Below are 12,686 nucleotides of genomic sequence, written 5' to 3' on the forward strand. Positions count from 1 at the left end.
GCTCAAGCCGTCCTCCCACATCAGCCTTCTGAGTAGCTGGGACGACAGGCGCAAGCTACCATGCCCTGCTAATATTTGTATTTTTAGTAGAGACCAGGTGTCACCGTATTGCCCAGGCTGGTCTCGAACTCCTGAGCTCAAGTGATCTGCCTGCCTCAGCCTCTCGAAATGCTAGGATTACAAGGGGGAGCCACAGTGCCCAGCTGGACTTCTAAACTTTCAAGACAGTCAACTTCTTAACTTTCTGACACATTTGGCACCTTCTATAGCCTGAGTAGGTATCTCTTTCATCTTCCTTCAACAGGGAATTCTACTGGGCCAGCACAGTGACCAGTCTTGATTGTCACCTTTAAAACAATCAAGAGCATGCATATGTCTGTCCTGGGCCAGTAATAAAGAATACTTATTTTGTTTACTTTATGGCCTGCACAGGTTCAATGGACTAGAAAATCCTTTGAACATACCTCTCAAATGGAGTACGATAAATTTCAAATGATAGTAGAATGCCTAAAACAAATGTAATCCTCTTCGGAAACCATTTGGAAGAAAAGCGACTCCCTCCACCCCCATGCAAAAGTTTTGGAAGAGGAGGCAAAATGGTGCATAGGAAAGAGGATCTACTTGAGCGGGCGCTTTCCTGAGTAACCACTGTAGCTTGAAGAAGTCACTTAACCTCTTTGGGTCTCAGTTCCCTGCTAGTAAAATGACCTCCCTTACCTTCCACTTACCCCGGGTAGAAGAATCAAATGACGTGAGACATAACACTTTGGCAAACACACAAACTGCTAATACCAATGGAACGTTTTTTACAAATAAAATTAAATAGACATTTGTGGAATGCCTAGGTTCCAAGAACTTTCATATATGCTGAAGTATTTAATCTTCACAATAAGTCAATGAGGTGGCACCTGGACTCCTACTTCACCAAAGAGGAAACTGAAACTAGGCAGTTAAGGTGCTGCCGGGTCGGGCGCGGTGGCTCATGCCTGTAATCCTGGCACTTTGGGAAGCCAAGGTGGGAGGATCACGAGGTCAAGAGAGGAGACCATCCTGGCCAACATAATGAAACCCCGTCTCTACTAAAAATGCAAAAATTAGCCAGGCATGGTGGCGCGCGCCTGTAGTCCCAGGTACTGGGGAGGCTGAGGCAGGAGAGAATCACTTTAACCCGGGAGGCGGGGGTTGCAGTGCATGCCACTGCACTCCAGACTGGCAACAGAGCAAGACTCCGTCTCCAAAAAAAGAAAAGGGGGGCGCTGCCCAAGGGCACCCAGCATAGAGGGAAGTAAGCAAGGATTCCCCTCCTCTCCAAATGTGCAAGTAGCCAGTGTGCCTGTTCTAATTCCCCGTTTGAATCAGATGACCACAGCAGAAAAGTATCATGCAAGAGTAGGCAACTGTTGACAATTTTTCCCAAATAGCCACTTTTCTCTTAACGACAGACTAAATCAGAAGCCACTGAGCCTTGAAAATCCTAATTTTATTGGCACTACACTGAGTATTCAGCTGAGAAGCAGATGTGCTGACTGCTCCCAGGCATCTTACAGGAAAGTGTATATTTCACCCTCCATAGTCACTATGAAGGGTGGGACCCTATGGATTTACTTAACTACCACAGAATTAAATCTCGCTAACACCAAGGCAACTGGGTTTAAATCTGCCGGGTGATTTTTAAAAACAAAACAAAATAAAAACCTTAAACAGTGCTACATCACAAATCGCTATTTGCAAGCACACACTTCCTAAAACAAAACAGTCCTCAGCAGATTTTGCTGTTTTGCCCCGTAAACTACTTTCTCAGTTATATAAAACTACAAATTGCAATCTGAAGGCTTTGCAGGCTTGAATTTCCATCTTTCCTGAAAATTTCTGAGGACACAGAATTAAACTTGGACATCTTTCTCTCAGGCTTTTTGTATTGTGCCTGCCAAATGAAACATTTTTTCCTTTGTATGCTTGGCTTTATGATACTGTATTTTAGAGAAGTCACCACAGGATATAATTGTAGGCAATAAACTTATGTGGCTAAAGATTGATCTTTTAAAACAACATCTTATCCACTTCCCTCCATGTTTTGTATTTTGCTGTGACAATGTTGCCTATTGGAAGCATTGCCAAAAAGATATTTCTAATTTAGTTTCTGTTTGCAAACCAACAACCAATTTGATACAAAATATCACTTTAAAAAGGCAGTCATGGGCCTTGTGTGGTGGCTCAGGCCTGTAGTCCCAGCACTTCGGGAGGCGCAGGCAGGCAGATCACCTGAGGTCAGGAGTCTGAGACCAGCCTGGCCAACATGGTGAAATCCTGTCTCTACTAAAAATACAAAAAAAATTAGCACGGCATGGTGGCACTTGCCTGTAATCCCAGCTACTCGGGAGGCTGAGGCAGGCAAATTGCTTGAACCCAGGAGGCAGAGGTTGCAGTAAACTGAGATCACACCACTGCACTCCACTACAGCCTGGGCAACAGTGTGAGACTCCGTCCCAAAAAAAAAAAAAAAAAGGTACTCATGGCAAGAGGAAACTCGGGGGATGGAAGAAGTCATAACACTGGGTTGTGGTGATGGATGTACAACTACATACATTAATTCAAAAGCAGCTGACTGCATAGTTACAGTGGGCAACTTTTATGATCTATAAATTATACCGCAATAAAACTGTTTAAAATGTGTGCCCATGATTCACAAAGTAGATTGTGAATCTACTTTGAGATTTTTCAGATTTTAAGTGTTAGTCAAATTCATATTAAAAGCATTGGTTTAGGCTAGGCGTGGTGGTTCATGCCTGTAATCCCAGCACTTCGGAAGGCCAAGGCAGGCCAATTGCTTGAGCCCAGGAGTTCAAGACCAGCCCGTTAAACATGGCAAAACCCAGGTTGGCGAAACATCTCTATAAAAACTACAAAAATTAGCCAGGCATGGTGACATGCACCTGTGTCCCAGCTACTTGGGAGACTAAGGTGGAAGAATCACCTGAGCCCACTGCACTCCAGCCTGGGAAACAGAGTAAGACTCTGCCTCAAAAAAGCCTCAAAAAAAAAAAAAAAAAAAGGCAAAACAAAAAACATTGATTTTTTTTTCTTTCTGTGCTGCAAGGGTATTTGTCTAAAACACGCTTTCTCAACTTCTGTTAATTCTATTAATATTCTGGACCAGATAATTCTTTGTTGGGGAGAGTTGTCCTGTGCACTGTGGGATGTATAGCAACATTCCTGACCCACTCACTAGTTGCCAGTTGCATTCCCTCCTCCCAACTGCAAAGATTGAAAATGTCTCCAGACATTGTCAAATGTCCCCTGGGAGGTGAAATAGCTCCTTGGTGAGAGCCACTGCTCTAGATGCTGACAATTGAAAAAGACATTTGCTCTCTGGGGGAGTGATTGACAAATACAAAGGTGTTGGGGGCGCTCTCCAACTGTAAGTCTTGTTCTAGTGCCCCACCCACCAGCCCTTAGCCAACAAAGGATGCTTTTTCCTTTATGGTGGCACATCCACCTATGCTCTCTGTATATGCTACAGCCAGTGCTACTTCTAGATTATAAATCATTATTATTATTATTTTGAGACAAGGTCTACTGCAGTGGCATGATCTCAGCTCACTGCAACTTCTGTCTCCTGGGCTCAAGCCATCCTCCCACCTCAACCTCCTGAGTAGCTGGGGACTACAGGCATGCACCACCATGCCCGGCTAATTTTTGTAGAGACAGGGTTTCACCATGTTGCCCAGGCTGGTCTCGAACTCGGGAGCTCAAGTAATCTGTCTGCCTTGGCCACCCAAACTGCTGGGATTACAGGCATGAGCCACCACGCCCCGGCCCTGTTTTTTCAATTAAGACTAATTTTATAGTCCTGTGTCCATGAAACTCCTTAAATGTGGCACCTTGCCCAGAACCTACGCAACTGGGTTCTCCATAAATGCTTCGTGGCCACTGGCTCTGATATATGAGTAAAGCACCAGGCAATTCAGTTTAGCCAGCATTAACCTAGCATCTTTATGTTCTAGGAATTCTGGGGACACTTTTTTCTTTTAACTTTAAGGTTGAAGTCATGATCACCACCTTATACATGCAGTCATTGAGGCTCAGAGAAAAACTAAGTGACTTGTGCCTAAGATCACACAAGTGGCAGAGCTGGGGTGGATTCAGGACTGAGTCTGTTGCTCTTACTCGACTTCCAAGTTAACAGTGTCTCCCCTACCTTCTGAGGGCTTGCCATGGGCAACACACCATGCTGGATGTCTAATACAGCCCATTTTAAAACCTCACTGTTATGCCATGAGGGGGGTAGCATCATTCCTTTACAGACAGGAAAATAAAGGCTTAAATGAAATCCTTATCCAAGGTTGCAGAGCTGGATATCCCAAAATTTGAACTCAGATTAGTCTGAACTTGGAAGCCCATGTTAACCACTACACCCTATTGTCTCCCCTTATGTATTAATATAAATGGCCTGTTCCTTTAGGAAGGGTTAGTCAATGGGTTTTGTTTCTCTTTTGAAGTTAGTAGATGATACACTTTAATTCAAGAAGACTGGGATTTGGCCTACTCATACATTCACTTGAAGTTTCTTTTATAACATTAAAAACCCAATCCCAAGGAGGCATGGTGGTGCAGGCCTGTAGACCCAGCTACCCAAGAGGCTGAGGTGGGAGGATCAACTGAGTCAAGGGGTTCAAGGCCGCAGTGAGCTATGATCATGCCAGTGCACCCCAGCCTGGGCAACAGAGCAAGACCCTGTCTCTAAAATAAATAAATAAATACGCCAGGTGTGGTGGCTCACACCTGTAATTCCAGCACTTTGGGAGGTCGAGGCAGGCAGACTGCTTGAGCCCAGGAGTTTGAAACCAGCCTGGCAAACATGGAGAACCCCATCTCTACCAAAAAGTACAAAAATTAGCTGAGTGTGGTGGTGCATGCCTGTGGTCTCAGCTACTCAGGAGGCTAAGGCGGAAGGATCACTTGAGCCTGGGAGGTGTAGGTTGCAGTGAACCAAGATCACACCACTGTACTCCTGCCTGGGTGACGGAGCAAGATCCTGTCTCAAAAAATAAATAAATAAATAAATAAGCCAATCCTATCAATATCTGTGGGATACCTAGAACTGTCCTGTATGACAAATCTCTACTCAGTTGTCAAGAAGTGATTCAGTTATAATTCCACAACTGCTATCATCACAGCTAATCATTTCTTGCACTTTCTCTTCTCTGGTTCATTCGCTTAGTCGATAACCGCATCACTAAGAATCTAAGATTCGAAATGCATATCAAATAATCGTACAAATCATAAAAATCATAAGAAAAGCACCAGAAAGAGTACAGATGAATTTGGATAATTTCTAATGGGAAGGCTGCTCAGGAGGGTAAAGGAAAGGCAAGGAATCTGAGTTCTGTAGGAAGAGTTGGGAGCTAATTTTCAAGTGTGGAAAGAAGAGCTTCCAGTCCCAGGGAACAGCATGTGCAAAGCCCCTCACCCCACCTCACCCCTTACTAGGTGAAAGGAAACCATGTGCCTGAAGCCTTGAAAAGGAGCCACAGACAGCAGTAGCCGGGCCATGCAGGGCCTTCTGGACCACAATAAAGAGAAATTATAGGGCCTGAAATTGGGGTATAACATGGTCAGATCTACTTTTTTTTTTTTTTTTTTTTTTTTTTTGAGACAGAATCTCGCTCAGTCACCCAGGCTGGAGTACAGTGGCGCAATCACAGCTCACTGCAACCTCTGCCACCACTCCTGGCTAATTTTTTATTTTTTGTAGAGACGAAGTCTCACTATATTACCCAGGCTGGCCTCAAACTCCTGGACTCAAGTGATCCTCCCGCCTCAGCCTCCTAAAGTGCTGGGATTACAGGTATGAGCCACTGCGCCTGGCCTAGATCTACATTTTTAATGATCACTCTGGCTGTGCCACACATAAGCAAAATGACTCTGAAGCAACCTTTACCAGGACACAGTTCAAAGATCTGGATCCTGCAAAACAAGTTTGTTTGTTTCTTTTCTTTTTCTTTCTTTCTTTTGTTTTGTTTTTTTTTTTTTTTTTTTTTTTCCTTTTTCTTTTCTCTGGGGTGTGGCACATCACCCTGGCTGAGTTAGCTCCCTTCTTTTTTGGTTTTGTTTGTGAAGTTTAAAGGCCAGATTTATATCAGGCCTGGGACCTGTTTTTCTTTCAAAAGCCCCCCAGCAAACTACCTTATCTCTTTCTAGATCCCTCCTCATTCTCTAATCTCTCTAATCTAACTTGCCAAGGGGCCTGTGGCAAAGGTAGAGCAATCTGTCCTTTCGGGCTTGCTCATAGTAAGTGCAGAAACAAGCCAAGAGAGAACCACAGATTCTGCTCTCTTACCCTCCCTATTATCCAATCGAGCCCAGTTAATTTTTTTTTTTTTTAAAGCAAATCTGAGATAGTGTCACTCCCCAGGTTAAGATTCCTGCACTCCTCAGTGCCCTCTTGGCCACGTACCCCTCACCCCCAACCAGGTGGCCCTAGGCAACAAAGGTCTGGCTGGAGTTGGCCCACCTCCAAGCTTCCAGAACTGCTTTCAGTTTCTCCACTACAAGAAGCTTCACCCCACCCCACTCTGCCCTGCCAGGAGTTCTTAGCAGCCACTGACACTTCCTCCAGGAAGGCAATCCCACCCTACCAGTGCCCCAGTCTATGAATTGTCCTGCTCTGGGTCCGCAAGTACTCCAAGAAAGTAGTTTTTCTGAACTTCTCTGTAATTCTGGTTCACTGCCCTCCTCCCTAGGCCCCAACACATGCATGCACACACATGCACTTGTGCACACACACAGTAAGTAACTCCTGAAGGACAAATTCTGTGTGTCATAGGCCCAGCACCTAGCACAATGCCTGACACCCAGTTGGTAACCCTCCAAATATTTACTGAATGAATGGACACATAAAAATGAACACTTTCAGCCGGGCATGGTGTCTCATGCCTATAATCCCAGCACTTTGGGAAGCCAAGGCGGGCAAAGTGCTTGGGCTCAGGAGTTCGAGAACAGCCTGGGCAACAAGGTGAAACCCTGTCTCTACAAAGAATACAAAAAATAATAATAATAGTGTACTGGTGCATGCCTGTAGCCCCAGCTAGTCAGGAGGCTGATGTAGGAGGATCACCTGAGCCCAGGGAGATTGAGTCTGCAGTGAGCTACAATCATGCCACTGCACTCCAGCCTGCAGGCAGTGTGAGATCCTGTTTCAAAAAAAAAAAAAAAAAAAAAGGCCTTAAAATAAATTTTCTATTTCTCTTGTTTGGTCATGAAAGTGACCAGAAAACACTCAAATCTCAAACTTTGGAAGTGGTGCTACATCTCACCCATGGAAATTTGAAAAGATCAAAAACATCAATGCAGGCCACATATGCTCATGGTTTTAGACAAAACCAAAACTTCAGGAAAGTTTTCAGATATTAAAGCTACAGCAGGCAGCAGGAAGTCTTTAAGAGGTGCTGGTAATGATAACCCAATAAACAAATGTTAAAATAAAGCCAGGACAGAAACACTGAGTTGACACAGTTCCTGCATGAGCCCACTTTGGCTGCAAAACGCCAAGGCCACCAAGTAATTGACCTTGCTTTTTTTTTTTCATAGGTTTTGGGGGAACAGGTGGTGTTTGATTACATAAATTCTTGAGTGGTGATCTGTGAGATTTTGGTGTATCCATCACCCAAGCAGTATGCCCTGAACTCACGACCTTGTTCTTAATTCTGTACCTAGCTCTCCCTTCTGCCTACTACAGTCAGTGGCCTGTTCTCATTCATCTAATGCCCTTCATGATCAACTCCTGGGCTTGCACCTTTCAAAAAGCACACTCCCCACTTCATCTTTTTTGCATTCCTTCTTCAGAAATAACCACACGGCATTATTATTTGTTTCTGTCTTTTCTGCTAAATTCAACGGGGACAAATAATATACTGTCCAGGTCTGAATTGGAATGTGGTCTGTGGACTAGCGTAGTGCCACTTGGGAGTTCGTCAGAAATGCAAACTCTTAGCTTCCACCTCAGACCACCTGATTCAGAATCAGCATTTTAACCAGCTTCCCCAGGAGATTCCCATGCACATGAAAGTTTGAGGAGCACTGGGCTAGATCCCACATTCACTCAACAAATATTTATCGAACCAGTATAGGATACAGAGGTGCTCAACATAAACATGAGGATACGGTGTGGAAAAAGAGCAAGCACAGACATTCCATTGTGACTAAGAAGCTCCTGTAAGTACTAAGAAGAGTATAACCCAGATGTTCCAGTAGAATAAATAATAGTTATATCAAAATTCAGAAGTGGCCACTGCAGCTTGGTTGTGGGAATTGGGAATCCGGAATCTGGGAACTTGACCCTCTTTGCAGCAGGCAGGAAGAATACAGGGAGGTGTGTGAGTGTGTGTGAGTGTGTCTCTTCCCTGCCTCTGCCACAGGCCGCAGGAGCTGACAAGGCCAAGTCCCCGCCCCCCTCAGCTGTCACCCTGTCAAAACAAAGCCGCTGCTGACAGCGCAGGGCCAGCCTGCCCCGCGGCCTCGGGCAATCCTCCCACCTCGGGAGCACGGCCCCCACATCTGGATCTGCAGCTGGGGATGACAGGGTGCCTAAACTGGCACGGAGAGTGGGTAGCAAGAAATGGGTGTCCTCAAACCAAGCAGTAGCGTCCGCGGCGCTGGGCTGTCACCTTGCCAAATCCTGTTTACACCTCGAGCAGCTGGGACAGCGTTTTAACTAAACAAGTAATAATACAATAATGACAGGGCTGTCACTGCGCGCGGCAGCGCCTCCGCCCCCAGCCGAGGGCGTCAGGCGCCACAAGACCCTCGCCTCGGGCTCTGCCCACCTTCGCACCCCGCGCTTTCCTCCCCTTCGCTTTCCCAAAGCGCCAGGAGTCCGGGAGTCTTCTCCACCCCGACTCCTTGCACCCAGTTCCTCCCAGTGGGACACGGGAAGGGATGGACTGCAGAAGGGACCACTCAGTCCCCCAAAAGATGTTTCCCTGCCCCTGGGTCGCCCACCACATGGAGAGCACCGCTCCACTCCCGCGAAAGTGACTCCAGCGAGCTCCTACAGAGCAACAAAACCCCAGAGTAGCCCGGGAGCTCGGATTCCGAAGCTACTCCTTTCAAGCGGAAGGAATGAAGGGCTCTCCGTCTTAGTGATCCCCTTCTTCAAACCCAGCAGGACTCTTATCCAAGAAGAAGCTAATTGGGCTCGGGCGACAAGAGCACTTCCGCGGTGCAGCGGCCCCAGGCGGGAGGCGGGAGGCGAGAGGCAGAAGGCAGAAGGCGGGAGGCGGAGGTGGAAGCGGGAGGGGGAGGGGGGTCCCGCGGGCTGGGCCCCTAGCACCCATCCGCGGTCCGAGAACGGCGAGCGCGTACCTTGCAGGCGGAGTACACTCCGAGTTTCTCCAGTTTCTTGGCCCGCGGAGCGGAGCGTAGTTGCGCCTTCTTCACGGCGATTCGGGCCGAGCCACCGCCTCCCGGTCCTTCGGCCGTGCCCGCTGCAGCCACTGCCGTTGCCGGACCGCAGGCGCCCGAGCCCCCGGCAGCAGCGGCGCAGGGGGAGCCCTGCGGGGGCGCGGGCGGCAGCACCACGGGCTGCGGGGGCAGCGCCCCGGGCCCGGCCCCTGCCCCGGCTCCTGCCCCGCAGCCGCCCGGCCCGGCCCCGCCAGCCTCGGACATGCCGCCCCGGAGCACGGCAGGAGGCGCCGAGTGTCAGGCGCCGCCGCCGCCGCCAGGGTCTCCCTCTCGGGCTCTGGTCGTCGGGAGAGCGAGACCCTCCCCCCACGCCCTCCCGCCCCCTTCGCCCACCCCCCTCCCCGCCCCCGCCCTCCCCCTCGCGCGCCGCTCGCCGGGCTAGCTCCGGCCGGGCCCCGCGAGCTGATGGTGGCGGCGGCGGCGGCGGCGGCAGCTGCTCCCCCAGGAGGGAGGGGACTAGCGGCTCCGCTGCCGCTGCCGCTGCCGCTGCCACCGCCGCCACAGCACACGCCCTTCCTTGGTTATCCTGCCCGGGACTCTGCTCCGCGCCCTGGCTGCGGACATGTTCCTCGGGGCTGCGGACTGGGTGTGCGTGCGGGCGGGTGCCAGCCTCGCAGTGTGTGCCGGGGCCGGGAGGCCCCCCACGGCTTCTTTTCCGCTGCCCGCGGGGTTTGCACCCCCCACCCCAGTGCCTCGACACCTACTGCTCGCCCGCCAGGGGGCGAGGCCAATCCCTGGGTGTGGGTGAGGGTGGGGACGAGGGTGGGGGTAGGGGACTGGAGCCCAGGCACCTGCTGGCCACCTCCCCCCTCCGCGGCCCCCCATCCGACCCCCGCACGCCCGCACCAGTGGGAGGGGGCCGCCTCTCAGTCATTTGTCCTTCCACTCTCTTCCACCCTGTCTCTGAGCAGAGACAACTTCCTCCACCCTAGCGGGAGCCAGAGGAAAAAAAAAATATTTTTGAAAAGTACCCGTCCATGCTAATCCTTTTCTTTGTTGCTAATTCACCAAAATAAAAGCGTGATGTTTTCCCTTTCTCTTTTTAAATACTTTCTGTCAAACTATGTTTTAATATAATTAACACTTTCTTCCTATAGCAATTTGTGGGTCAAATCTGCCAGAGGAGGGGGAAAAAACTTACTATTCCCTGTACTTTTTGTTTGAAAGTGCTGGTTGCTAAAAGAACGATTGTCTAAAAGCATTGTCAAAATAAAAACTATGTGCAGTGGAAAAAGTTTGAATACAAAAAGTTTGTTAACAGGACTCGTTTCTGGGTGGTGGTTCTATCACGTTACGTAGTTTTCAAAATTGTACCACCAGCGTGCATATTAACCAGGAAAAAGATATAAGCATCATTCAAAAGAATAAATACCGATTTTGGCCTCAAACTTAAAAAAAAAAAAAAAAAAAAAAAAAAACCCTCAACTCAGTTTTCAACTCTTGTTGAAAACTGTTGTTTTCTCTGTTGATGACTGTGGAGCATACATGTCAGTGCTGCGTTTGAAAGTGGCGTACGGTTGATCGCCTTCTTAAAGCAGGTTTTAAAAGTCCAGGGCTGTTTCTCAGGACCCTTCAGAAGTGCCCTACTTTTTGTTATATGCAATGTGGGTCATAATGTGCTTATTATCAGATTTTATGCATGCTATATAGCTCTCAGGCCAGACGCCTTAAGGGGTGTGCTTTTCGTTGGAAACATTCCCCTTCTCCTTTTTCCAGATTCTCTGTGTTATTTTGACTTGTAATGCAGTGTAATACATAAACATGGGAAGGTGGGGGACTTTGTAGATCTAAACAGTGATATTAGTTTAGACAGGGCAAAAGGCAATATTCTCTCCCAACTTGAGTCCAGTCTTGAGGGGATGAAATGGCAGATTCTTATCAGGTTCCGTTCAGGACAATTAACTTCAGTGCTTCCTTTCTTAGCTTGACGTGCTTCACGTTACCAGTGTTACTCTCTCCTGACTCTGCTGAGAAATTTCGCAGATTTTTGCCATTCTCCTCAAAGCAGGGTGAGAGTCTTAAAGGCTGTGCTTCTCTGATCAAACTCTAACATGGATTTAACAAATACTAATAAGAGCTTGGGTTCTACCTTGTAGGCGTTTGTCAAACTGATGGAATGGTCCACTTGAGATTTGTACATTTCACTGGATGTAAATGTTGCCTCAAAATTTTTTTAAAAAAGAAAAGAATTACAAGCATTGAACTCTATTTAATGGTGCTCTTTGTACTTTGAGATGCGTCAAAAATAAGATGTATGGATGCCTCTATGCATGGGTAAAGGGTGGATGAACAGAGATACGATAAAGCAAATAGGGGACCATATAATAGTAGAGTCTAGGTAATGGGCACACTGCGCAATTCTTTCAACTTTTCTGTATGTTTGAAAATTTTCACAGTAACATATTGGGGGAGGGAACCCGGATTTAACATTAAGTCACCTATCACCTCCTCCTCCCAAGCGTCCCTCAGAATTCAGGAGGCAGACAATTTCCAGGATGTTTTGAAGCAGAATTAGCCATTCTCCTTTCAATCCACTCTGAAAACCATCACTGTCTGTGTGGCGAATGGCTTGTGCCATTAACTGAACATTATTTTTCATTATTTCCCTGCTCAGAGTACCCAGATGACATACTGCCTTAGGCTGAAGGCCCGCAGTTTCAAGACCTATTCAAAGTGTGTTATGAGCACCAGGCAAGGAAATTTCAAGGGCAAAGGATTCAGGAGGCTTATTGCTTTTCCATAACTAGGTTGTTGTAAGCATTCAATATGCTCTTTCTGTGCACACAGTACTTTTAAGAAATGACTACCAAGAAAATAAAAGGCAATGTTTTCATTTACAAAGTGTTTACCACTTACTGAGGTAAAGAAGCTACATTCAGGAAATAAAAGCCTGGAGAGTGGGCATAGTAGAGGCAGGCTGACCACTGGAGGTTACTTGTGGTATATTCACACAATAGAATATTTTATAGCTGTTATACAGAATGACCTTTATAAAAATATAATAACATAGATCTCTAAGAAACACTGTTGAATAAATCTCAGTGCAGCAGTTATGTTAAAAACAAACTCACACTGACATATAAGCACAATTTTGTATATGTTCAATAAAGGCATGGGAAATTCAAAAGTAATGAAAAGATTTTAAAAGGTGCATAGCAATAAAATAAAATTTCAACTTCACAACATGATATTATATAACAAGAAGTTGACAAGGTCCACCCCTT

General features: G+C 47.1%; 1 protein-coding gene across 2 annotated transcripts in view; it reads right to left on the reverse strand.

Moving 5' to 3' along the window:
* Window positions 1-9,741, reverse strand: part of KAT2B (lysine acetyltransferase 2B) — a 116,363-nt gene extending 106,622 nt beyond the window's left edge. For both annotated transcript variants that reach the window (XM_045387018.3, XM_045387017.2), the window contains exon 1: window positions 9,364-9,741. In XM_045387018.3, the coding sequence (XP_045242953.1) occupies window positions 9,364-9,666 (303 nt within the window). In that variant the 5' untranslated portion in view covers window positions 9,667-9,741. The remainder of the gene's footprint in view (window positions 1-9,363) is intronic.
* Window positions 9,742-12,686: the final 2,945 nt, after the last annotated feature.

This window comes from Macaca fascicularis, chromosome 2, assembly GCF_037993035.2.
Source record: "Macaca fascicularis isolate 582-1 chromosome 2, T2T-MFA8v1.1".
Taxonomy (NCBI): domain Eukaryota; kingdom Metazoa; phylum Chordata; class Mammalia; order Primates; family Cercopithecidae; genus Macaca; species Macaca fascicularis.